The following is a 27,543-nucleotide window of genomic DNA, read 5'->3' on the forward strand; positions in this document are numbered from 1 at the left end:
GTGTTTGGGCTCCAGATTCTGGGATCTTTGAGGAACCACGGATGCTATGGCAACGGGGTATCTTTATAAACTACTAGAATGTTAAAGATGGTGCTTATTGTCACTTTTATCATAAAAATGTAAAATTCACAACATGGCGTGGGGACCCTGCCCAGAAACCACCCAAGTAGCCAGTGGTTTGCACTGTCTTTCGAATAATCTTTTTACTTCAACCCCTATGAAGTCTGTGGGAGACAAAGGCAAGAATGCTAATGAGGCCACACTGCATGGAATGGGGTCTTTTCTCTTGAAGGAAGGAATCCTTGAGTTTGCAGATGGTGTTACTAAAATGATTTTTTTTTTTTAAATCAACGCTTTTAAATGCATCTTGATGGGACTCTCTGGATAAGCTTATGAAAACAACTAGTGACTAATTCCACCCGTTCTAGCCAAGGGGGCTCTTGTTTCTCCTTCATTTCTTGAAGCTTTACCAGAGAATTCCAAAGCTCCTCCCCTAGAGCCCACATTTACCGCTGGCGAGGCCAGGGCCGCCCTCGGCTCGGTCACCTTTGGGACGTCAGTAGTGAGGAGAGTGACGTACCTCCAAGGGGAAGTGGTCCCGATGGGCCCCGAGTGGGGTACATGCCGACGTGGTGAGACCTACAGGGGAGCTGGAGTCTGAATGAGGGAATGCATGTTGTGCTCTCTGATGGGTGTGTCTGAGGTCACAAATCGCCAGCCCAGATTTCCAGGCCTTTCACCGGGTGTCCCCTTAGTGCGGTTACCATAGCAAAAGGAAAATGTTTTAGAGTCTTTCAGCAGCACCACTGAGTGAGCCACATTCTTGATGTTGGAAAACTCACAGGGGGTGTTTGTGACAACAGATTCTTAAAGGGACACCTCTCAATGGCTTCACTGGCTTCTTCCACTTCATAGGGCAGCGGTTCTCAACCTGTGGGTCGCGACCCCTCTGGCAGTCGAACAAACCTTTCACAGGGGTCGCCTAAGACCATCCTGCATATCAGATATTTACATGACGATTCATAACAGTAGCAACATTACAGTTATGAAGTAGCAACGAAAATAATTTTATGGTTGGGTCACAACATGAGGAACTGTATTTAAAGGGCCAGAAGGTTGAGAACCATTGTCATAGGGGATATTTAAGCCAAAATAAATGGGGGTGGAACGTAGGCAACTATGCTGCATCTTGGAGACTAGTTAATATGCTTCAAACACGGGCCCCAAACATACACATTCATACACGTCCACTAAAGCGACGACCCTTGCTGTTTACTGTCAAATCTGTTTTCCCCAGGGCGTTTTTCTAGTGTTTCCGAATTGAGTTTATGTCTCTTCATTCTCCCTTTGTTTCCTGTTTCACGGCAGCCGCCAAACACTCGGCATTCTCCCTCCGATTTCTTTTATCCCAAAAGTCTGATCCGACGCACAGGACGGTCCCCGTCGCTGCAGGTTGGCACTGTGTGTGGCCAGGCTTCTGCCGCTCTCCCTCCCGTGCTGCTTCTCCCACGTAACGCCCGGGCCCCCCGCTTCCTCTCACCCCACCGAGTGCACCTCACGTCTGACTCTGGCTGTCTTCTCTGATCGGCCTTTTCCTGTAGAGCAGTGGCTACAGCGTTGTCTTGATTAAAGCAGACGCCTTAGAAGCTACCCGTGTTCACACGTTTGTTCATTGAACAAATAATTTGCCAAGCACCAGGCGTAGTGTGGGCTGGATGCTATAACGTAGACCAGTCGGGAAGAGCAGACAGATAGGTAAATAATTATGGAAACATATCACAGGAAGTGGATCGCATCGATCAGGGCGGGTCAGATGAGCAAAAAGGTGCAGGGGGCACTTCCTCGAGGCTGGACGAGACAGGGGTGCCCAGAAGGGAACAGCGAAAGCATGGTGCTGGGCATAGGCGTGGGTAGGGAGTGGTTTGGCTCATAAAGAGGTAGTGAATTAGGAGAAGAAACAAATGAGACCAGGCACCTGTTCTTCAAAGGCTAAGCGATTTACCTGCACTCTCATCCGCTCTTTCAGCGCATTCCTGTGTGAGAGCTATCCTTATTCCCATTTTACAGGTGGAGGGACTGACACCTATCGTAGTTAAGTAACTTCCCGAGAGTTACCCACTGATAAGTGGAAGGGCTGGGATGGGAACCCATAATTCATGTTCTTTCCACTATTGCACAAGGGGAGAGAGAGAGGAAGCTGGGAAGACAGAGAGAGGAGCGCATTAAATGCTGGCTAAGTCTGCTGGCAGCAAGACCCGTCCGGGGTCCCACAGAAGCAGGGAGCATGCCGCCAGCTCCACAGATGAGCAGTGAGGCAGGAGATGGTGCTCCCAGCCCAGATGCGGCCATCTCTCGGCGTCTCTGAGAATCAGTGGAAACCTGGGCCTGTTGAACGACAAAGGTACCCTCCACACCCACCTTTGCGCAGACAAAGCCCATCCGTGGCTCTGCCGGCAACGCCAGAGGGCAGTGCCGCCCCCGCCTGGGCTCCGCGGGCGCCTCTGCCCTGGCCTGCCAGGCCCGCACTCAGGGGGAGGGGCGTTTCGGTTTAAACTTCTCCTTGGAATGAATTGAAACGCAGTTAGATGTATCGAGTTCTAAAGTGGAAGGAAATCTTCCAGACATCAACCCCTAAGCTGCTTTGTCGGCAGAATGGAGCCAGCCCCCAGCTGCACAGGCCGTCGGCAGGGCTCCCTGCACACTCCAGGCCTCGGGGTGTTGCATTGGCCCGCGATGCTGGGTGCCTCCAGCGCGGGCTTGTCATGTGACTTTCATTCTGTCCTAACGCTTCAGCTCCAGCGGTGGGGTTTCCCATAAAGTGGAATTGTAGTCTCGTGAGCCAAACATCGTCCCCATTGTGAGAGTGCTCAGAATGAGTGCCTCTGCTCGGCAAGAAGGGGCTTTTTCGATCATTTTGGGGTGTCTGCCCCCCAATAGGACACTTTATAACTCAGAGTGTTCTATTTCACCAGCCTAAGGCTGCAACCAGGTGATGCCTCTTCGTGACTTGGAGGGAAAGACCACCATCAAGTGGGAAGTATTTTGGTTTGCACCAGACCCTTACATTTAAGAGATGCGGAACATGGCGAGAAGTGGTCGGTCAGAGAGAGAGAGAGACCAGTCTTGAGTAACTTCTCTCTTCCTATCCTGTTATGCAAAGGGGACATCTGATCCCCGTTATCCAGCCGTTAATATCAAGTCACCTGTGGCTCCTTCACAGAAAGCTGGAGCTGTAGACAGTTTGGGGCCTGAGAAAACGGGCCTTTGGCCGAGGTCCCTCCACCCCGTGCCTCTGAAGAGCTGGATGTGAAGAGCAGATTGGGTCCATAGGTCACACTCAGTACTGAGCGCTTGCAGTTCCTGCTGCCATTCACTGTAGACAGAGCTCATGATGTTCCCGGGACCACCTTTGGAAGAACTCGAGGGGACACTTGCTTTCATTCTAAAAGTGGGCTTCTCTGCTGTGGCTTTGGAGTCTAGAGCATGAAAGGGCTGCCATACAAACTGGATGTGAGATTTTTGTTTCTTTTGAAACTAACATTCACCTGTCATAACATACGCTCTTACAAACCTGTAACACAGGGGTCGGCAAAAATAGGGTCACAGTTCTGAGTACGCAAAACAGAGTTTATTCTGGTATTATTATTTATCACTGTATTATTTTCCATACCAACAACTGTAAACCTACTTTTGCCCAACCCTGTATACAAAATACCCTGTGTGTATTTTATATAAATATATATATTTAATCCACACCCAAGTTTATGTTTTACTGGTTATTTTAGAGAAAGGGCAAGGGAGAAATGAGAAAGAGAGAGAAGTATTGATGTATGAGAGAAGCATTGATCTGTAGCCTCCCCTCCCGTATGTGCCTCCACTGTGGATTGAACCACAGCCTAGACATGTGTCCTAACTGGGAATCCAACCAGCAATCCTTCGGTGCATGGGGCGATGCTCCAACCAACTGAGCCACACAGGCCGGGGCTCATGTGTATATTTTTTTAAAGGAGCTCATTAGGGCCTTATGTATGTCTAGAACAAGGAAATCATATTGTGGATTTTTGTTTTATTAAGGTCGCTACAATACATGCTGCATTATTCCCAGCTTTCGCTCTGTTTGAATGTTTTGTTCTTGCTGGTCTTTACAATCCATCAGGATGTGGAGGTATCACGATGGATGCTGGAGAGACAGTGAGGCCTCCTGGCTGTAGTGAAGGCTGATGGCATCTGTGAAACTCTCCAGAGAAGGGGGTTTGTGCCCTTTGGCCCCTCCTGCTTCCTCTCAAACACAGATTCCTATTTCCAAAGTAGTTGGTCTCACCCTTTCTGGAGAGTCAGCGTTTGCAGGTTTTAAAAGTATTCCTTCTTCTGCAGCGACCACCGCCTTGTCTAGTGAACGTCAACAAAAACCCAAGGCAGGTACTGTCAACCTCAGCAGCACTTTGCGTAAGGTGTCAGTCTCCTTCTGACAGTAGGTGTCCCGTAGGTGCTCATAAGATCTGTCCCATCTGGTTGCCAGCTGCCTGTAGTGCCTCCCCTTCTTAGAGCATGGCTTTGGGTGAATGCAAAGTAGATGAAGTAGTTGTTGCATCCTGCTCCTGCTGAGTGGGGCGGGCAGGGGCAGCGAGGGGCCTGCCGGACTCGCCTTCTAAGACTGGACGAGGCGTGCGTGGGGCCATAATCGAAAGTAAATGGAAAATGTCGTTTCTCTGCCCTCTCGCCAGACAGAGCTCTGGTAAGTTTGTTTGTTTGTTTTTAATGGTCAATATTTGAAGGATGACAAGAGCTGGAGTCGAAGCATATATCTTCAGTGTAATTTTCAGTCTGACTCTGCCCTCTGAATGGTAGGTCAGATGGACAATGTCAACGCATAGAGGGAATCAGCTGAAAGGTGGTTAGAGGGTGTGTTGTTTTTTTTTACACAAAAATTTCATACAGAAAACAGAAAGATGTGCGTTTTCAAGCATCTGCCGTTAGTGATCAAATGCCATTTTTTTCTCTTTCCCCTTGAAATGAACTACTTAGTCTACTGGTAAGACCTCTCTTTGTTGGTGGGGTTATTTTTGTTTGTTTGTTTTGAGGAAAATAAAAATCTTTATTGAAATCAAAAGTGAGTGCTTGACAGTTTGCTAAGGAAATAAATGTAGGTTATACAGGCCCCTTCTTCACCAGAGATTGAGTGAGGACTGCCCATACAACTAGAAGGATCTTATGTTGCCAAATACAATGAAGTGATTTGGCTAATCTTATTGGAAAAATACTCTGAGAGGTCACAGCCATTCACAACCTTTTCTATATCTGTATGCCTTCTCCACCCTTCCCTCGCTCCCCATCCCCCCTCCCCGCTCCCCTTTTCTGTGTCTGTTTCTTTTTTTTCTTCTTTTGGCCAAAGAACTGGATTTTTCCAGCTGTGCTTTCAAGTTGTTTTTTTCTGCAAAGCTGAAGGAAAAGGTGCTTAAAGAAAAGCTGGTAAATGGCATATGCCTTCGACAGCTTCGTCACGGTCCTTGTTTCCTGTCTCTGTGGGCATGCCGCAGGGGGGAAATATTTGACATTATCTTCATTTATAATGTAGGCAAGAGAGTCATTTTGTTCGTCATAACTTTCACAGAGGATTCCAGAAACAAAGGCTGTTGGCCCAGTGGGTTGTTAAATGCATGTGGTAACTTCTGGGTCTCTGTTGTTAGCCTGGATAGCTGAGTGGGTTGAAATAGTAACTCAGGTTAAATAATGGCGCGCAAGGATCATCTGCAGAAATGCGGATCATCAGTAAACTTTTGTCACAGCCCAATGGGGTGACGTAGAGTTAAGTTAGCGGTAAAGAAGGGATTTTTAAAGAAGGAAAGCATGTCAGGAGTTTGTGCTTTTGAGGTTGACACGTGTTTCCGTTTGAGTGGATTTGAGCGGTTCTGTTGGGAGACAGCTCTGGGCCATTTGATGATGTTTGATGGATAGAGACCCTCACTCAGCAGGTTTTGTGTTAATTAGGAGGAAAAATACAGCAGGAAGAGGAAAAGGGGTTCTTTGAACAATAAACAAGATGTTTATTTAAAATGCAACATGTTAAAGTTCTAGATCTTTAGAATCAAAATGTAAAATTCCAAATATTGAAGATGGAAACTCTAAGATAATAGTTCCGTTCTTCAAAGTACTTTTATGATCGTCCTAAGGGAGAGACCTCTAATCTCTGCTGATTGAGCAAACACACTTCAGGGGCCACGAGGGAATGTGACAGAAAGCAGCGATCCCGCATGCACTTCAGCCTTGAGCGCAGGTCAAAGGGCAGCCAGCCAAACCCTGTCCTGGCAGATGAGACAGGCCCGGGCAAGGTCACCGGTCATCGCCAGATGCACAGAAGGGCGTTAATTACCGGCGCTGAGCCCTAGGCAGGACGGCACTGCCTCGGAGGGTACAGAACCACCTCTGAGGGGCCTTCTCAAGACGGGAAGGGCACTTGTCGGCTCCAGGTGGGACCGCGGCCCCGTGGCCTGCGATACATTACTTAACATCTGAGTTCTGATGGAGCCGCCTACGTGTGGCAGCTGCGTTGAGGTCTAGGGAAGTCTGGTCCACGCAGCTCACGTTGTAAAGGACTGTCCGCCCTTGAGCAGAACAGAGTCAGCACCGTCCTTCATGTTTCAGATTAACTGGCTAAGAAACCCAGTCTAGCGTCAGATGTCTGGGAAGTGCCAGGCAAGATGCTTGAGCTTTAGATGTACTGTCTCATTCCTCCCTGTGAAGTGGGGGCTGTTCCTACCCTCTCCTCCATTCTATAAATGGGGACGTTGAAGTCCAAGGAAGAGAGAGAAAGAGAGAGAGAGAGAGGAAAAAGAAAACTTCATGTAATGTCACACAACCAGTAGAGCCAAGATTTTGAACTAGCCTTTTCACCTCGCTATATTACAGGATACAAAGTTGTGTTTTATCCCATTAGTTCATTTTAGACAGGAAAGCAGAGAAGGGCTATTGTACGAAAATAGGCAAGGGAGACTGTAGTCCACCCATACACAAGATGCCTGCGGAAGTGACTGTCACAGCGAGGTCAGGAGATGGGGATGAGGCAGAAGCAAACAGTGGTGAGCGCAATGAAAGGAAGAGCCGTGCTGAACCCCCAGGAGACTTGAGCGTTTCTCAGACATCGCTAAGGAGTCCGAGGACGCACACGGCGCGCCAGTGATCTCCAGCAAGAGCCCGAGCCTGGGTGGATGTGGTGGACGTTGACTTGACCTTGAAAACTATCTGATTCTAAAACTCTAAAATATTTACTTTGGAATCAGAGACTCTTGGGCAGGGGTATACAGATTGGAAGTAATTCTGATCTGAATTACCAGTAAAGAATCAAATGAGACAACAAAAATTCAAGTTGGTGGATAACTCTTAAACCCTTAACCCAGCAATATATTAGTATATGAGCCAGGTAGATGCTTCTGAGAACACTGACATAGCTCACTGGACCATCTGATCCAGTGAGGGAGCAAGGCCGAGAGAGACCGAGCGGAAACAGGCTGGCTCAGCCACGGGGCCTCGTCTCTTCCAGGGAAGAGAGCATTAGAGACCCTCCCGACGTGCACTCGTGTTCTCCAGCTGTGTTCCTGTGAGCACACGCAGGGCAGGAGAGAACAGAGCACTGCGGAGCCAGCCCAGGTGCATTGTTACAGCAAAGGCAGAAAGAATCCCTGACCCACATTTGGCAAAAAGTCAGGATGAGGAACGTGGGAGAGACCCTCAGGCTCAGTGTGCACGTGGTCATTCACACGGTGTCCTAGATGCTGTTCATGAAAACAGGCCTTTGTCATAGCAACGCCAGTAACTGGAGACATCTGACTGTCCTGCATCCTCCCCTGCCCCACCCCAGCACAGCCAGCCAGTGTGGGGTCCTCACCCCACCCCAGTGCAGCCAGCCAGTGTGGGGTCCCTACCCCACCCAGCACAGCGGGCCAGTGTGGGGTCCCTACCCCACCCAGCACAGCCGGCCAGTGTGGGGTTCCTACCCCACCCAGCACAGCCGGCCAGTATGGGGTTCCTACCCCACCCAGCACAGCCAGCCAGTGTGGGGTCCCTACCCCACCCAGCACAAAGCGCTAGAGCAGGGTCCTCACCCCACCCAGCATGGGGAGCTAGTGGCAATAAAAGTATTTTCCATTTGCAGGCACTCTTTTCTGCTACTTGATCTCATTTTTCTTTTTTTCCACCTCCCCTGTCCCATAGCTATGTTGATGGGAAATAAATGGCCCCAGTTACCTTATGCTCGGGGGTAACTTTAGTGCAGGATGAAGAGCTTGGGCTGTCCCCCGGGTTCAGATCCTGACACTTGCCTGCCTGTGTGGCTTGGAGCATGCGTCCTTTTTCCTCATCTGTGGAGGAAGCAACCGGCCTCACGGGGCTATTGAATGGTTAAATGAGACCAGCCTGGCAAGGCCTGCCGCACTTACTGTGCGCATAACTATTAGCTGCTCTTAGCATTCTCCTGTTGTTCCTTAAGAGGTTTCACTTTGACATTGGGTTTGGCCAATAGTAGCTCCAGGTCACTGGAAACTGAGGACAGCCTGTGGCTCATGTGTGCCCCGCAGGGGGGCGCATTTGCTCAGCTTTACCCAGGCTGGCGTCTCTTCTTAATGCAGGGCTGGCCTCGGTGTCACTTCTGTGTGTTGATTAGGAAATGGATCAAGGAAACGGACTTGCGAGTAGTGTAATTATGTGAATCCCTTCTCAATGTACTCAGATCGGGGCATTCTCTCATATTGCAACATGCCTGTGGATGGAAAATTGTAACTAGAAGGAAAGTGCTTACACATGGCAGGCCTTCGGGGAGGGGCAGGCGCCTTGAGCCTGGCACGGGCCCACCTGTGCACGGTGTGAGTCCCCACCCCCACCCGCCCTCCTGTCTCAGAGACCGGAGACCTGGCTGAGACGATCAGTGCTTCCTGTCAGAGCGAGTCCGGTCACTGCTGGCCTTGTGTGGGCCGGGAGGGGGGCTGGGGGGGGGAGCTCTCACCATTTCAGAGCTGAGTTACTTAGTGATGCCATATCCTGGTTCTTGGGAGTCCTTTTCACTCGGTGACATTCCTATTCCAGGTGCTAAACAGCAGTGGAAACTTCCCTAAAGTAGATCTAGAACTTACCTTCCCCAAGACAGAGCTACAGGGAGAGAAGGTCCTCCGAGACCAGGCCTTTTCCAGAAGGGGCCGAGCTGCGGTACGAGGCAGTGAGTCCGGCTCATGCATGTCCCTCCCGCCCCTGTCACCACAGGGTTCTCTAAACATCTGCTCTAAAGAGGAGTTTTTCTCTTATCTTCCCTAGCGGCTGACCGGTGTAACTGGGCTCAAATTATGTCTTTAATATAAGTCAAGTGCCCACACACAGAGTGTTTGTTTAAAATTAATTCATTCTAGCTCATTCCCTCAACAGATATGTGCATCCTCTTTGTACTTGTGCAAATCATTGGGCATATACTGTGAAAAAATAAACCCTATGTGGACAGAGATCACAACTAAAGTTAATGAGGGAGATAGGCATGATGCAAGGAAACCAATAACCATGAAGTTATACATTTTATTCCTGAAGGAGAAGAGTGGCACTATGAGAAAATAACCAGGGCAATCAGCTCCGGATTGAAAAATCTGAGAGGGCTTCTTTGAGGAGGTGACATTTAAGCTAAGCCTGAAGGAGGGGGGAAAATCAACTAAGTAACATTGGGGCTCAGGGCATTTCAGACAGAGGGAGCAGCGAGGTAAGAGCCCTGAGCATGCACCATGTCCTGTGAGCAATGGGGTAGCAGAGAACAGCAGGGACCAAATCCTGAGTGAGGCCCAGGACTGTGATTTTGTTCTAAGAGGACACTGTGGCCAAAGCAGGATGGTGATGATCCAAATTATGTTCTTAAAGGCCTCTCGGGCCACTGGGTACCAAGTAGATTCAAAAAGAGCAAGAACGAAGGCAGAACCCCACAGAGGAGGTCATGGTCACAGTCGAGATGCGGAGGTGGTGGCAGGGGGTTGTGGCAATGCAGACAGAGAGAAACGTGCTTGCAGGCAGAGCTGGGACCTGTAGGGCACAGGGGAGAGAAGGTAGAGCCCCCACCCCCTGCACTTTCACGTCTGACTGCGCAGCTAGCTATCCATCCACCTTCCTCTCCAGGTTACTCAGTAAAGTTACAAATCTTTCCTTTCTTAACCAGCTTGGTTTTGAGCAAAGCTTAGGGACTCAGCTCAGTCTTGAATCTGCAGCCATGACCTGAAATCTTACACGTCACTGTCTGTTTCACAGCCCACCAGGACTTCCTCCGAAAGCATCTATTCCAGACCAGGCTCCAGCATCCCAGGGTCCCCGGGCCACACTATCTATGTAAGTCTCCACTTCCGGAAGGGACTTCCGGGACAGGCGCGGTAGCCCGTCGTCATAGTGGATGGATAATGCAAAATGGAACGATTCAAAACGACTTCTGTTTCTCTTCTGAGACCATTTTCATTTTTGTAGATCAGCCTTCTCAATCATGTACTCCTTCAGGAACTTAAATTTATCTGTGAACCTGATCATCCTGCGCTATCAAGTAGATGATCCATAACGTGCAGAAATACGATGCAGGACTTAAAAACTATTCTACCTAGCTTACAGCTAGATATTTGGGGATTAATTATACACTTTATTTATTTATTTATTCATTTATTCATTTATTCATTTATTTATTTTTGGTTAATCCTCACCTGAGGATATTTTTTTCCATTGATTTTTAGAGAATGGAAAGGAGGGAGGAAGCGAGAGAAGGAAACATCAATATGAGAAAAACACATTGTATGGTTGCTTCCACACACCCCGACCAGGGCCAGGGATCAAACCTGCAGCCCAGGTACATGCCCTTGGCCAGGAATCGAATCTGAGATACTTTTGGTGTGCAGATCAACGTTCTAACCATTGAGCACACGGGCCAGGGCAAATTATACACTTTATATTGAGTATTCTTCAATTCTGCCACCGAGGTATTTAAGTATTTAGTTATTGGTTAAATATGCAGTTATTGATTTTAGCCAGGTGGGAGTTTTCCTTCTCTGGAGTAAATTTAGGGAAATACCCTGAAGGTGTACAGGCTTCTGTACTTGATGAATTCCATATAGACTTTTTCCTAAGCTTTTGGTGACTTATAGATTTAATGTGATTAATATATAAAGGGCAACTTTCTAGAGTTCACCTGTGCTAAGCTAGGTGTTTTGTTTTTGTCTGTTTTTAAGGTTGTCACTTTTTGAGCACGTAATGAATAGCACAACTAGCAGTTCCCCGGAGGTGAGACTGCAGAGTAACCTTTCTCTCTGCTCTTTGCCAGGCAAAAGTGGACAACGAAATCCTGGATTACAAGGATTTAGCAGCCATTCCCAAGGTCAAGGCAATTTATGATATCGAACGTCCAGATCTTATTACCTATGAGCCTTTCTACACTTCCGGCTATGATGACAAGCAGGAGAGACAGAGCCAGGGGGAGGTAAGAGGTTCCTACAAGTTTCGAGTCGTGCAACAGCTTACGTCTCTTTTGTCATGTGTATAAGAACTACCGATTGGAATCCAGGCCAGTCAGAGGGTCCTTTTGATCGCACATTATTCACAGCCTTCCATCCCAGGTGCTTTAAGGTCCTCAAAAACCTGTGCTTGGCCTCAGGAGGTTACAGAGAGGCAGGGGAGCAGACCAACCACACGAAAACCAGGGGAAGGATGAGTAAGCATTCGTACCGGGTGGTAGGATAGAGGAGCTGGCCTGTTGAGAAGGAGGCCAAGCTCACAGGGGAGTCTGTGAGCTGCCAGAAGGAATAAGGCAGGGAGGGTCTTCTGGGCGGGGGTGGCGGGGTGGGGAGGTCTGGTCTTGGGGCCAGCTGAACTATGTTTATGGGGATCATGAGGAGAGAGAGTACACCCTGCAATTTTGACAGCTGCAGTTTTTAACACAGGGTGATAATTAGTATGTGCAAAAATAGAAGAATTTCGAGAGATGGTGCCACGATATAATACAGGCGTATGCGCCAGGGTTCTGGAATCAAATCACCCGGCGTAACCTGGGGACTGCACATGCTGGTTGCATGACGTTAGCCATGTGACAACCATGGTGACCTAGTTTCTTCACCTGCACAACAGGGTCATGACAGAATCTCCCTCCAGGTGACAGTGAGGGTTAAATTAACTACCAGCTCAAGATTAATATATATCATATCTAAACAATGTATTATCTGTGAACGCTCATGTATATGAACTAACCTTTTGTAGCAGTTAACATAGAGCGAGGCCGGCGGTGAATATTCAGCCGTGACCGTTGTTACTGTGGTTTTACCTGTCCCCTAGGGGTGTGCTAATGCTTTCCCAGCCGACCATCCTGCTGCTGGGCCAGCGCCACTGAGCCCAGGGGCCTCCCCCCTCCCCGCCAGGGCTGGGATTTTCCTGCTGTCACCTCCTACCCAGGTCTCTGGGCTCTGCTGTATTTCCCCTGGACTAAATTATTCTTCCTTCCAAATTTGTTCCCCTGTTATTAAACCGGAATCACGTACACAGTAGTTTGAGTTCACTCAGATATACGTTACTCAATTTCTGGTCTGAAATCAGCCGTTCAACCAAGGTGGAAACGACTGTACATGTAACAGCACACAGTGCCGTGCGATCTTAGATGAAGAAAAGGCATGAAAATGGGATTTTGTTTAATTTGTTCACAATTATTACATAATATTTATTTTGTAATTATATTTACTTACAGTCCTATTCCTGTTTATTTAGAAATATCATATATTGTTCATTGTTGTTTATTTTCCGATCTGGGTTTTACTCTGCAATTGAAATGGTTGGTTGGGCAGGGAAAGTGATATCCGTTTTCACGTAGTGCCATCTAGTGGTCAAATAGGCGTAGCTGCACCTGCGGCCACTCAAATGCAGCTGTAGGAGCAACTTGATGATGTATTTATTCCTTCAGTTATTAACACTTCCTTCATAGAATCCTTATACTGCCATTCTAGAAACACCGGAGGAGTAAACTTGAAATTCTGGGTGCCTTAGAAAGCAGGGCTAGGGCGGAGCCTGAAGGTGAATGGTGGTAAGGTTGGCAAGGCCACCAGGGCAGGATGCCACAGACCTGGTCCTTACAGGCCTGTTTCGGTCATCAACCCATTGTATGTGATTGCTGTGCTTATCATTTGGTTAATAATCATGTTCACTGAATCCTGTAGACACTGTAACTCAAAGCAGTAAACAGCACTGGTTAAGCATAGAGGGGGAATAACTCCCATTTTTCTAGCTCAACCACATGTATTTATCAAAACCCGTGGTTCTTAGGCAGAAACATGCGCCACAGTCACCCGGGAACTGTGTGCCTGCCGAGCCCCACTCTCAACTCACTGCATCAGGAACGGGGGCAGGCAAGGGGTGCTGGCGCGTGTATTTGGAATACTGTTTCCAGGTGATGCTGACATACAACACTGACAACTGACAAGTTAATAAACATAGTGATTTTTAATTCTCTCTTATTCTTCTAGTCGCCAAGGACTTTGTCTCCTACTCCATCCGCAGAAGTAAGTGCCATTCTTGAAACTTCTAGTGGGTGGAGCTGGGGAGTTGCTTGGACCTGTCCTAGCCTAGGATTTGGGGGAAAAGACATTAAATAAAAGAATAGAAAAACTGTGCGCAAGATTATGATGAATTAGAGGCCTGGTGCACCTGGGGGGAGGGGGGATCCCTCAGTCTGGCCTGCACCCTCTCGCAGTCCAGGAGCCCGTGGGGGATGTCTGACTGCCACGGAGGCGAGAGAGGCTACCACCACTGTGCTCTCCAGCCATGAGCCCAGCTTCTGGTTGAGCGGTTCACCCCCTGTGGGAACGCACTGACCACCAGGGGGCAGCTCCTGCGTTGAGCATCTGCCCCCCTGGTGGTCAGTGTGCATCATAGCAACCAGTCATTCTGCCGTTCGGTCGATTTGTATATTAGCCTTTTATTATATAGGATGTAGGCTTCCTCGCAGGTAAGATATGGTTATAATACACAGCAGTAAAGTTCTCTTTACATGGAGACTGTGGGGTAAAATCAGCCTATGGCCTGAGCCTGTGCTTCTGAGTGGTAGGAAAGGTCTACAGGGAGTGAGGCCACTTGTCCCAACGTGAGGCTCTCTCCCCTTATCCATAGTTACTGACCCAAATCCTAGCAGACTGGATTATCTGAAATGGCCAACAGTGGTCATAGTGTGTCCTATGAACAGCCACCTTCATAGGAGCCCACACCTTTTAGCCTAAAATAAATTATTTTTTCCCCCTTCTCTGGGTAAACAGACTTTACAGTGGCTGTAGTACCGATCTCCAAAATATAACAACTCCCCCACACTGTACCCCACATCCCAGTGTCAGGAGTTTCTAGGTTTACCCTCCCCCACATTCACTACCTAATTGGTGACCAGTGGCTTTCTGTCGTCCCTGCATAATTTTCCTTTGCGGGGTGGCTCTGAGACTAGTGGCCTAAGCTCAGACCAGCCCAGACCCGAGCATGGTCCAGCACCAAGTCTGCCCCAGCCCTTTCTTTCATTGTAGCCATTACAGCTAATAACCAAGGGACTGTGTGTCTATTGTGCTTTCTATTATTTTGCATTTCCTTATGTATCCAGTGAGCAAACTCCTCCGGAGTTAGATCTAGCCCCACCTAAAAATAACAATAAATAAAATCAATAATCTTGTCTCAAAGCCAAGCAACTTTCTGGATCTTCTACATAAAACTAAACTGATCTTAAGTTATTGCTATAACTTGATACAGGAAAAACTCGGTAGTATTCTGATGGTCTGTGACTGCGGCCTGTGAATAATCAATTTCTATTAGCATTCTGATCATTACAGCTGAAGTTATGAAGAACTGACTTCTCTTATTGAATGGTTGCAAGATTCAGGCACATTATCTGGGGACTTTTTGTTTCGTTGTTGTTTTTATTTGATTTATTGTGACAGCCCGTTAGGATCAAGCCAAAGCCTCTTGCCATGTGCTTTCAGATTTCACGCAGCCCTGGGTGCTGAGGTGTTAACATAGTCATTGCTCACACACGCTTCCCACCTTCTACTGTGTAAGCAGAAACTTCATGGGTCAACAAATTCCTGAAATGCCAAGCATTCTAGTACTCTCGTCATCCTTTAAATAGCGATATATTATGTTGATGCGTGGGGCTTTTTGCCCTTTATACCTAATACATTATTTTCTAGACTTGGACATGGGTGACATGCTGATGGTGTTATTGTGCCCTCATTTACTTAATTGCTCCCTAACTTGCTAAGCATGTCATACAAAGTTTTCTCCTTAAAAATGGTGTTATTTTAAATATCTTTGAGTAAATTCTAAAGATCATTTAAAGATATTTTTTTATTATTTCCTTGGAATATGTTTCCCAAAGTCGAAAGAATGACTGAGGCCACCACCAGCTTGTTCTCTGGGAAAATCGGCTTAAAATGTCACCAGATGAGTGTTGTGGACACTGTGGGCTGGCGGTCAGAACAGGGGCTGAGATTGGAGCAGGAGGTGGGCTCTGAGGCGGGCTCTGCCTGTAAGAGCTACACTCGTACCCATGGGTCTCTTACCTTCTCGGAAGCTTCTGGAACAAGGGGAAGCAATAGCATGTGTCCCGCCTTCCTTATTGTGCAGGTCTGATGAAACGATGTATGTGAACAAACGTCATAAGCCTAAAAAGCCCAACACACACGTAGTCATTGGAATGACTCCCTTATCCCAGAGCTCTGCCAACACTGGAGTCTGTCATGCCTACTTGTCAGAATTGGGGTAAATGCAAGTACGACAGGTCTTGAACAGAAGGCATGAACCACGGATGCTCGTCTGCGTGATGTTTAAGGACCAGGGCCCTGAAGTGTATCCATGAGCCCCTGGGTAGCTTTCGTGGGACCCGACATCACTTGAACGTGACCGTGGCCGGAGTGCACGCTGTGTGCCCACGCTTTCTCGCACTGTGTTTCCAGGGCTACCAGGACGCTCGGGACCGGATGATGCACCGGTCCACCAGCCAGGGCTCCATCAACTCCCCGGTGTACAGCCGCCACAGCTACACTCCCACCACGTCCCGCTCTCCCCAGCATTTCCACAGACCTGGTAAGGCCGCGCTCCCAGGGTTCTCTGTACGATAGTCCGCGTTTCTATGTGAGGCTTTCTCCCCGTCACTGAGAGCTGGCTGCCGAATACTGACCCCTCTTCCAGAAAAAAACCTCCTATTGACTATAGTTTGTGTTGCATCTTTTCTTGAAACAGAGTTACTTTGTGGTTATATTCATTATGATTTATTAAATAGTTACATTTGGACAGGGAACGACTGTAAGCAAAGAAAGGTGTTTTGGGGTTTGTTTGTTTTTTTTCCTTTAGTCTTGAAGAAGTTCTCATCCCTTTTAGACTTTAATGATCTCCAACAGAAACTATTTTGATGTACCTTTTAGGCACATTGGCCTCATCCAAGATCCAGTATTAGCCATTTGTTGGTGGGTTTATTCCGTTTCTCTTCTCCAGGCACGTGGTGTTACCGAGCATGCTTGGTTAAGCACCTAGAATAAAGTATTGTATATAAGCTCAGGGTTGTATATTACTTTTATGATACATTCCAACCCTAAGATTTTGAATCAGACTTGGAAAACATTAGAGATATATTGTGAGAGAGAATATGAAATTATAACAGACTGCCATTGACCTTTATCTATGCAGAATTTGACTCCTGTTAGTGGGTGTCTCATATGGGGAGTAAAAAAAGAATGGGGGATCCCAGCACAGATCCAGAATTGCCCAAGAAAGGGATTCCCAAAGGAAGACTTGGGCCTTTTGAACAAACGCGTGGTTAGTGATGACATGCATCTATGAAAACTTCATTGTAAGTTTCTTGCTTCTGCACAACTAATGAGGACAGACCCCCTTATATGCTAAAATAAAACCAAAGGAAATGAATAAAATGTAAAAGGATTGCAATCTTTTCTCAAAAGCCATAGATTTAATGCTATTAGAGGAATGAATTTTTATTATTTGATCCTTCCGTAATGTATAGTATTTTTTCTAGACTCAATACTTTGTTGAGATACAGTCATTTTCATATTGAAGTTAATGAGAATTTTCAGGCAATGAATTCCTTTCTCTTTTCATGTACAAGTATATTCATTTCATGTGTGCCCTGGAGCTGGGTCTGGATGTAAGCCTTTGTCCATCTGGGTGGCAGGAAATCCTTTAAGCTGCCACCCTGTGTGTGGGCATGTTGCTGAGGGAGGTCACTGAGACCCCACCAGGACCTTGTCAGAATGACACGGGGCTGCTGGGAAATCGTTCCGGAGCCCTCTGAAGGGGAGGGAGGGGTCAGTCAGGGGCAGTGCTTCCCTTCAAGGCCGTGTCCTGATTGAGCACTCGAAAGTTTTCATCTGTCCCGGTCACGGTTCTAACGTCAGTAACCTTCAGAAATTCCCCCTTCTCCGTATCCCTCCTTCTCTCCTTCACAGTGTATGGCAGATATGTGATGCCATGATCAGGGTTTCTAAGCATTTTTTCAAGGTCTGCCCTAGTGAAGTGAAGCTGGTGTGGTCCTGATAGCATAGCTGTGGTCTGTATAGGGTGGGGAACGTCTGGCCCGCGGGCCGTGTAAGGTTCCCCAAATCATTTGGTCTGGCCCTGCCAAGGCTTTAGGGGCGAGTTAATTAAATGCTGACCACACAGCAGGCTAATCTTTAAGTTGGTAATTTTGTATGGCCCACAAATGACGTTATAAATATCCACATGGCCCTTGGCGGAAAAAAGGTTCCCCACCCCTGGTAGAGCACCTCAAGTTATCCACTCTGAAGGTCCTAGATGCCAGGCGAGGATGCAGGGCCCCTGGGCCTAGCTTTAATGTCCGTCCTTCTTCCAAGAGAGAACAGCGCTGCCACTACCCGGTTCTCGGGATCCTAAGCAGCTCTTAGCCACCCAGGGAACACAGGGCTGGGGTCTTTTTCCTGCGTCAGCAAAATAAAATTAGACTTCCAGGGGGAAGATGTGCAGCTTTAAAAAGTGAAAAGAATCTGTCTCTTATACATCAGTCCTTCTTTTCAAGGTTCCTGCAATGACTGGCACTTTTTGGACATGTGCTTCCGAGGTTCTGGTTTGTCAGTTGCTTTTAAAAAATAGCTGTTTTGGGGTCTAAATGATGTGCCCGGTACTGGCTGACCCATACCTGGTGGCATCCTAATGAAGGCGGGGGGGATCTTGGTGGCCATTCCTTCTCGCTAAGGCCCTTCATTCTCAGAGAGCGCCTCTGTACCAACCTGAGCCTGGGTATCTGCAAATTCTCCCCACTTGCCTAACCCTTAGCAGGAGCTTCCTTAACCCTTTTGCCTTCCTCCCTTTTCAGACTCCTGATGAATGATCTTGATCCTCCCTCTGCCCCCCGCCCCCCCCCCACTCCCCTTGGAATGATGCCTGGTCCCTGCTCCTGTGTTAATTTCTGTTCTTCTCTTCTGTTTCCACCTCGCCCGCCCCGCCTCCTTGCCGCCCAGAGCTGCTGTCTCCTGGTGTGCAGAGGTTGTCCTACCTGCGCACCAGCAGCCTCAGCTCCGCACACAGCGACTCCCGCCCCAACTCCCCCTTCCGACACCACTTCATCCCCCAGGTCAAAGGTAAGGAGGCAGGCTTCCAGGCAGCACCGCCTGCTGGAGAGTTATTAGCACCGGGAGGCTAATAAGGCGATCTCCAAGGGTCAGCCCGAGCTCCCCTGGCATGCCTGCCTGTGTGGCGCCTGCGCCAGCCGTGCCTTAGAACTGGCATAGCACCTCCCGGTGGAGAAACATGTCACTTCTAAGGGCCCTCGATCAGGAAACAGGAAGTTTGTTTACGACCGCAAGATTGATCTAGAACATATATATTACTATTTTGTTTTTCTGTACGTCAAAAGCAAAATATAATATATAGTTGGGGTATTTGCCTGGTTTTAATATGCGACGTGGCTCAGCAAAACCCAGCGGGATTCAGCAACAGATATTCAAAAGCCGTCCTAACGGTGACGAGCCGCTTAACCACTTACCGATATCAACAGCGTTTGGACTTTATAGAAAGCATCGACGGCGAGGGAACTTAAATGTCTAGGTTTGAGCCGACCGAGTCATCTTCTGTTGGCCTGCCCTGGTGTCTGCATGATGGAGGAGCGAGGCTTTGCCTTCTGAACTCTGCTCCTGTCCCCCATTTCTGCCCGTCCCCTTTATGGCATTCCCACTGTTTCCTTCATTGTCCTTTAAGCTTCTGTAGCAGCCCTCCACGGGGCTCTGTTCCACTCCATCCGGCTGGGGAAGCCAAGAGCCCCAAAGGAATAAGGCAATAAGCAAGTGTGAACTCCCACAAGGAAGCTAATTCTTTCCATAGCCTTGATTTAAACCAATGAAAGGAGCTAAAAGGGGAGGAGCAGGCAAGCACAGATGTGGTCAGGGGTTTGAGCCAGTCCTGAAGGATTCTCACCTGGTTCCAAGTGCTCGTGTCACTAACGCTTCTGTTGCGTAGCCTAAACGCTGTTATATTTGAAAGATCGCTTGCAGTCTACTCAAGCTATTTCGTTTTTGCTCGCTCGGATTTTTGAGAATCTGAGTCCTAAAATACAGATGTGTTGTGCTGATCAGCATGTAATCATTATATGTGTGCTATGCTGGCATTTTCTGTGCCGTGAAAATAACATTGCTGACATGCTTATTGAAGACACACACTATTTGCCATTAACAAAGAGACCCGTCTTTTTTGGTAGATGCAGCACTTTCTAAAATTCTCAACAGATTAAAGTGGTCTTGAGAGAGAGAGAGAAAACTTTTTTATGTAGATGTAAGATGATACTTTAGACAAGTTTATAAAACCATAAGAAAGTATTGAAGAAACTTCAAAGATGTATTTTAAAGAGACTTGAATATAGGAGCCCTTGGCCAAATCAAGATTTTGTTTGTTTTTAATACACCAGGGAAAATACATTTTTAATTCATTGAGATATAAACGGCCTTGTTTGGTTATGTTTCCTCTTTCAGAAGGGGTACTTTTCGTAGAAAGAAAAGGGCCATGTGCCCTGTAAGGTTATACAAAGTTTGTACAAACAGCACATCACAAAGTCTCCTATACCTTCTGTCTGTGAGCAGCCTTAGGAGAGATGGATGGCCCACCCATAGGGACACTGGAGTCCTGGGTGGGGTACTCTCTCTGTCACTAGCCAGTGTGGGACCTCGGATGTTGGCTTGACTTTGAGTGTTACTCGCCTCACCTGTGAAACCTCTCCTAGGTCACTAGAGCGTGTGAGGTCAAGTGCCCCGGTGTGTGTAAGCACCGAGCTCAAGTGAGTCTTCGGTGCCCCCTCGGCTTGGTGCTCTTAAAGCACTTTCCGTCTTCCTTTCGCTCTTCACAGCGTCTGTGACGTAGGCCCAGAACGGAGATGGAGAGCTGCGGCCCTGGGTCGGCGACCCGGCCAAGGGCTCACAGCTGGCAAGTGGCAGCTCCAGGACCAGACCCCAGGCCTTCCCATCCCTCACTCAGATGAGGTGTGTGCATTTCAGTACAAAATAGACATAGAGTTTAACTCTGATTGTCCACCTCTTCTTCACTGGAAAATCGAATTCTTACTGAGGGTAAGACAGACAGCTACTTCAGTCATGTAAATTACAAAATTAGCAATTCTTTTACTTTTTAATGGAAGTATCAACTGGTTCTAAAAATTACAGCACCTCTGTGTGTCTAAGTGGTACTGTATTAAAAAAAAATATGGATATACTTTTCTGTTTTCAGTCTGAATTTGAAGTTTTTGACACAAGTATTATGGATTTAAGTGATAAACATTAGGCTAAGAGGGGTTAGCATGACCCTGAACTTATACTTAAAAACACCTGATAATCTCCCATTTTCTTTTCACTGCACATATACCTGTAGCTTGTTCATATGACAGAGTCTATAGAAAATAAACTAAAAAATATAGAAAATGTAAAATATAATGTACATCACAGTATATGCTCAGTTTTAAAAGTCGATGAGCTTTTTACCGAACTACAAAATGAACCATGGGGAATTTGTACAGGAACTATAAAAGCCTGGCATGGTTGCATGGCTAAATGCTGATTCTCCAGAGAATTACTTCTTGGTTGTTATGAAAAAACATCTACCCATTCACATGGAAGGCCTCTCCCGCTTCTGGAAATTCCCACGTGGAGGGAACTCATGGCCATCGGAGAAGCACGTGGACGGGGCACCCCAGGCTCCCACGGCCCTCCATTGGAACGGTTCCTTTCCTCTTGGAGCTTGTGTTGTGGTCTCAGGGGAGTTTTGAAAACAAATGTAAGCTGGAGAGCTTGAGGCCCCCAGGGTAGGATGACCATCCGAGGAACGTGCAGCTAGAAGGGAGGGCCCTTCCACTCTGGCAGCCTGAAGCCCAGCCCCCCAGGGCCCAAGCCCACTTCCTGGTCCTTATCTCTCATGCATGCGGCCCGGGCCCGGGGTCTGCGGAGCTGAGGGTGCCTGCTCGGGTGTAAAGCTGAGATGCGCATCACAGGCTGGCTCTGTCTCAGTGGCTTCCCCGTCCACTTCCTGTAGCCTCTGTCTTGTTTCCTGTGTCTTCTTTTCTGTTTTCTGACCGTCCTTGCAGCCTCATTCTGGTATGTCATTGTTGGGTCATTTGGGCAAGTGCATGCCTGGAGATTTGGAATCTTCACTCTGTTTGGATCTGTTTGTGCTGTGCTTTCTGCGTTTCTCTTCCCTCGCTTTGAAATACTGTGAGACATTACGTTCTGTGTCCACGAAATATATCAATCAGATGAGTGGCTCTGGCTCAGGCAGCGATTGGACACTCGCTGAAGGGAGCCATGACACTATTGAAGCTTTAGACAGGGACTAGCGATCTGGGAACTGTCATGAAATTCTAGATGCTGTCAACTTTCAGGAGCCAATCCAAGGATTCATGTGAAGGAACAAAATGGCTGGGAGTGCGCTATATACAATATTATGTGATAAATACACTATTACATCATTTGTCAGCAGTGCCTTCACTCTGGGCTGGTAGGTGATGATGATGACGATACCTTCATATACGCTATTTCATCTGCTGCCTCATGCATTACTTACGTAATAAACTAAGCACAAAAATAACCTTTTAGGGCCTCATCAGTTATTTCCTTCCAGGATAGAGTTAAAAGTTTTATCACTTGAAGGTAGGGTATTTAACCTAGCAAAGTTGGAAACAGGCCTCATCTTGAGAATATTTCTTTTTCTTTGAAAAATGACAAAAGTTTTTCATGCCTTTGGTATTCCAAGGGTGAAGCACATGGTACCTAGCAGCGCTGTGTATGCTGAGCCCTTTTTCCAATGAGCCCTCATGACATGAAGAAATCATATGGTACAGAGTCGCTCAGATGGGCATGTTGCTGAGTCTCTCTTTACCTTGCTTTAAACCTTTGTGGGAGATTTATTTTATTTATATATTTTTTATTGATTTCAGAGAGGAAGGGAGAAGGAGAGATAGAAACATCCATGATGAGAGAGAATCATTGATTGGCTGCCTCCTGCACGCCCCCTACTGGGGGTTGAGCCCACAACCGGGCATGTGCCCTTGACCGGAATCAAACCTGGGACCGTTCAGTCTGCAGGCCAATGCTCTATCCACTGAGCCAAACCAGCTAGGACTGTGGGAGGTGTTAGATGATTATAGAGTTAAATCTACTTACAAAGACTTGAACACATGAGGGCTTTTTCTAGGAACTAGAAAGGTCAATGGTAGCTGAAGATATGCAGCCAAATAAAGAACTGTGCCCAACTGGTGCCAGCGTTCGGCTGGCATGCACCCTGGGAGTTCAGAGAGTCGTGGGCCGCATCTGAGAAGGGATGGGCTTCTACGGCCACTTGCCAGCAGAGCACCTTCATGAAGGGAAGATGTTTCATAGTCAGGCAAATGCCAGTTCCAATAACCTTAAACCCTGTGTCCCGTACATGCAGATATTTGTGGGTGCACATGACTCTGGCTAATAATTATCAAAACAAATGTAATGGTGTTTCTTGTGATTGGACATGATAGCCCACACCTGCGCAAACATTTCCCTGAAGTGGCTGATGTACAAGTGCAGGGAGGCTAGAGGCAGCGGGTGCAGGGAGGAGCAGTGGGGTTCAGAAGCAATAGCACCCCGTGCGTAAGGTCTGCAGAATGAGTCTTCAAAAAACCAACCTCAAAGAAAGCGAGAAAGTTGAGTGTCTCTAGAACTTCTTTGGAGAAGAGCCCATAAGAAGTATTCTGTTTTTTAATGATGGGTCACTCTTCTGGATAATCCCTAATGTTTAGAGGAGTCAAGAATTCCCCTGAAATGAAACAGTTAAATTGGGGTTATTGAGGATCGGCTCTAATGGGAACGTTATAAAAACGGGGTGCGATTGTGATCCCATCGCTGCCTTTAATGAAGACAAAGATGGTGGCTAACCCTGCAGTGGTGCTCACCACATTAGGCCATGAAGAGCTGCCGGGTTAGTTCGTTGGCCTCCTTCAATCGTTCATTCACAGACATTTACTGGGCACTCACTCTGGCCAGGCGCTGTGCTGAGCACACAGATGAATGAGACCGAGTTCTAATTCTTCCTTAGATTTAAAGTGGGATTTTCTTCTAAACATAACGCAGAGTCTCCCTCCCCTGCTTGCTTCTACCTGTGTTAATAATACTCATTTTTTTCAGACAGGAACCGGTTGCTTCTTTTTAGGAGAGTGATAGTAAATGAGATAGCGTTTTTTGAAATGAGTTTTTTAATACATCGCAGTTTAGAGTGAAGAGTCATAGTTTTTAGAAGCTAACGTCTGACTTAAGTAGTAAAGTCTAATTATAATACATTGGGAGCTAGATGCTTAAGTGACTTGAGGGGGGGGGGGAGACAAAAGTTTCAGAATATGATAACCAAAAACTTAGAATATTTATTTGAGCCAGTTAAATTCAGGTTTCACACCTGAAATATCGTACTGCCCATTTGGTACAGACCTGTGCTCTGGTTACCTAAAATTGCACATATTGAGAGACTCAAACTATGAAATGTGTTGTTTTGAAACTCCAGCAGTTGACATCTTTCATTTTCTGCTGGCCAGATTTAGAACAGTTTGGCCTAACTGAGGAAACTGGCTTTTGTACGTCTAAAATTAGTACAGTGTTATATGTCAACTATGTCTCCTTTTTTTAAAAAAATTAAAAAGATGGTAGAAAAAAATCAGCTCTTGCTATATATTTTTTTAAAAATCTATGATTTATTTTAAGCTGTCATCATTAGATAAACTGATCTTCATCAAAATTTAAAACTTCTGCTTTAAAGGGCTATCAAGAAAGTAAAAGACAACCCACAGAATGGGAGACAGTTCTCCGTTCACCCCTGCAGTTCACGTGGTCAGCAGGGAGGGCGGAGGCAGTGGTAGCTCTCAGGGCTCCTGCAGCCACGCCCAGCGTCCTCTCCACACCCCTCCCCATTCTCCAAAAACACCACGCTTTCCAGCCAGTGGCCAGCCCTGCTGCTCCCGCCCACTGTGCCCTCCCATGCCTCCTTCCTTAGGATGCTCCAGCCTTCTGAAATCTGAGCATCCCCACCCTCTGCCCACCACCCACCTGGCCCGCGCAATTCTCATGTCTTTCTGTCGCTTTCCTGAGGAATCGATGGTGCACACCTTTCTCTGAGTGTCATAATTTTTTCATATGCCTCTGAATACTATGGCAGGGTATTGTATTTATGTGTCTTAAGTCTGACTCTTTAGGTCAACAGTTCTCAACCTGTGTGTCGCGACCCCTTTGGCGGTCGAACGAGCCTTTCACAGGGGTCGCCTAAGACCATCCTGCATATCAGATATTTACATTGCAATTCATCACAGTAGCAACATTACAGTTATGAAGTAGCAACGAAAATAATTTTATTTGGGTCACAACATGAGGAACTGTATTTAAAGGGCCAGAAGGTTGAGAACCACTGCCTTAGGTGGACTCTGGCCCCTGGAGGGCAGGGACTAAATCTCCTTCATCTACTTATCCTCGCTCATAGCTCAGGGCCCAGCCATCCCAGCTGTCCAGTTATTAGAGTGGGTGGTGCCTCCTCTTTGTAGAGAAAGATGGAGAGAGGTATGCGTGGTCCACAGTCCCTGGAAGAAAGGGGCCTGCCTCATCTGGTGTATTTCAAAGAGGAAACAGAAACACAAGCTGCAGGGAAGGCATTTGGGTTGCTCAGGGCAGGGCCGGGTGACCACACAGGCTCTCGGCCGTAGCCTTCGTTCAGAGAAATGCAGTCCAGCCACCAGCCTCTGTCATCACACCTGGAAGGCTTGTATTTGGGTTGCCTATCCCACTCCTTCACACGCTTGGGATCTAACCAGCTAACAACTGGTCCTGAACCATTACCCGGTGCCTTTCCATTCCTCGTACCGAACGCCCCATCCGATCAGTGCCCTGCCTGCTCACAGCTCAGCCACATGCCTTGGATGACGTGCCTAGCTGCTCGCTGCTTTACCACCGTGACCTGAACTCAAACCTCTCTTACGGGAAACTAAACCTGATCCCCCCTTTGCCAGCCACGTTGCTACGTTGAGTTTGTTTCTTTCGTTCCTCCTTTTTTGACGTACCTCCTCCCTGTTAGTGATTTTGAAGTTTTATTACGCTTGCTCGGTTTCCTTTATTGCTGTCCCTTCTCTCATTTTGTTTTCTCCATTCTTCTCATTGGAGGCAATGAGCCGTCCAGCGGCCGGAACTCCCCTCTCCCCCACCGGCCAGACAGCCGCCCTCTAACTCCAACTTACGCTCAGGCCCCTAAACATTTCCATGTTCCAGGTAGGAGCTGACGCGGTCTCTGTCATGGTGTCCTGTCGCAGTGTAGAATGTAGCCTTGTCACCTCTGTCTCGTCTCCATTGCTCATGCTCTTTACATTGGGATGTACAGTTGGCAAACCCTAAATTGCAGGATCTGACCCAGGGGGCCTTTCAAAAACGTTATGTGTGGACCGCCAGGATGACATTGAAGGGTTCGGTTTTCCCAAGTTATTTTTTTTGTTTGTTTTTTGTTTTTTGTTTTTTTTGTAAATATATTTTATTGATTTTTTACAGAGAGGAAGGGAGAGAGACAGAGTCAGAAACATCGATGAGAGAGAAACATCGATTAGCTGCCTCCTGCAAACCTCCCACTGGGGACATGCCCGCAACCCAGGTACATGCCCTTGACCGGAATCGAACCTGGGACCCTTCAGTCCGCAGGCCGACGCTCTATCCACTGAGCCAAACCGGTTTCGGCTCCCAAGTTATTTTTGAAGGGGTGTGGGAGGCGGAGAGAGAAGGAATGAGGGTTTGAGTTGTGTTGTTTTTACTAAAATTTTAATTTCACCTTGATACCAGCGGCTCCTAAGATACCACGCTGTGGCTTGGTCATTGACTAATGAGCACAATGGCGATGCAGTGACCTCCTTGTTCTAAAGATGGAACCACAGCGACACTGCGTGCTTTTCTTTTTCCTGTGTCTCCGACCTGGAGATTCTTCCCCCGGGCTTTTCTGAGCGGAGTAAAACGGTCTCTCTACGCATGTTCCTCACTAACCACCCCCGGAGCCGCAAAGGGATCTTGCAATTTAGGCGTGGTGCTGCCAGCTTCGCTCTGCGGTCGCAGCACCTGTGTCACAGCACGAACAGTCACTGGCCACCGGAACTGGGAAAATCAGAACCCGCCGGCATCGTCATGTTTAGGCTCAGCCCTGTTTGCAAAGGCAAGATTGGCCATCCGAAGTCCGGCATCATTTTTCCGTGGGAAGCACATTGTTTTGCTTCTTTTAGTTCCTGGAAGTGGATTAATACATGACCCGTTATGTTCATGCTAGTATACATAGTTGGGATCTGAAATCGGTTTTTTTCCTTTTGCATTCCAAACTGACCTAATAAAACAGAGGAAACTTCATTGAGATTCATTCCACTAAGCTAGGATTGCCTTTTTTAAAAGTGCCATTGAACCTTGAAAATCAATGTTATGCAATTGAGCGACCCTCCCCCCCACCTTTTTTTTTTTTTTTTTTTTTTTTTTTTCACGAAAAATGCCCCACCAAGATGCAGTGCCCAGGGTTCTGGGGAAACAAAGCTTTTGACATTTCCTGAGTATTTGTGCTCAAAGTGAAATGACAGCATAATCAACGGGGTCCTGTATAAATATGTGAATAATATTTGGCATCTCAGTCTTTAAAAAAAAAAATTGGCCTCTAGGAGTTAGGCAAACATCCTGATAGTACATCAGACTAGTTTTGCCCATACAAAGTGTTTCTGTGTTTAAAGAAATTACTCCTAGTTTTTCTACATTGCTTTCCACTGTTCCATTCATTAGTTGAGAAGGAAATTGAGCCACTGGTATCTACTGGGAGCTCAATTTCTAGACAGTAGCATTTTGGGGATTTTCCCCAAACTGGTTATGTCTTCCTCACCGTAGAGTATTCCACTGCTTGCATTTCTTCCTGTTTTAGTCCCACTTTTAGTGAAATGTGTATTGGAAATAAATGGCCCATGAATTAATGACATCTCTATATATGCTAAGATGTATTACAAAGGATTTCACATCACTT

The 27,543-nt window shown here is 47.2% G+C and overlaps 1 protein-coding gene across 20 annotated transcripts in view; it reads left to right on the top strand.

The window, feature by feature from the left end:
* ABLIM1 (actin binding LIM protein 1) overlaps positions 1-27,543 on the top strand; it is a 247,649-nt gene that overhangs the window by 202,158 nt on the left and 17,948 nt on the right. For 6 of the 20 annotated variants that reach the window (XM_036335882.1, XM_036335880.1, XM_036335887.1 and 3 more), the window contains 6 exons: positions 1,369-1,452; positions 10,267-10,344; positions 11,318-11,473; positions 13,500-13,535; positions 15,963-16,092; positions 25,677-25,781. In XM_036335882.1, the coding sequence (XP_036191775.1) occupies positions 1,369-1,452; positions 10,267-10,344; positions 11,318-11,473; positions 13,500-13,535; positions 15,963-16,092; positions 25,677-25,781 (589 nt within the window). The remainder of the gene's footprint in view (positions 1-1,368; positions 1,453-10,266; positions 10,345-11,317; positions 11,474-13,499; positions 13,536-15,962; positions 16,093-25,676; positions 25,782-27,543) is intronic. The other 14 variants (XM_036335885.1, XM_036335886.1, XM_036335893.1 and 11 more) reach the window with 6 other exon arrangements.

Source organism: Myotis myotis, unplaced genomic scaffold (genome assembly GCF_014108235.1).
Source record: "Myotis myotis isolate mMyoMyo1 unplaced genomic scaffold, mMyoMyo1.p scaffold_m19_p_15, whole genome shotgun sequence".
Lineage (NCBI taxonomy): Eukaryota > Metazoa > Chordata > Mammalia > Chiroptera > Vespertilionidae > Myotis > Myotis myotis.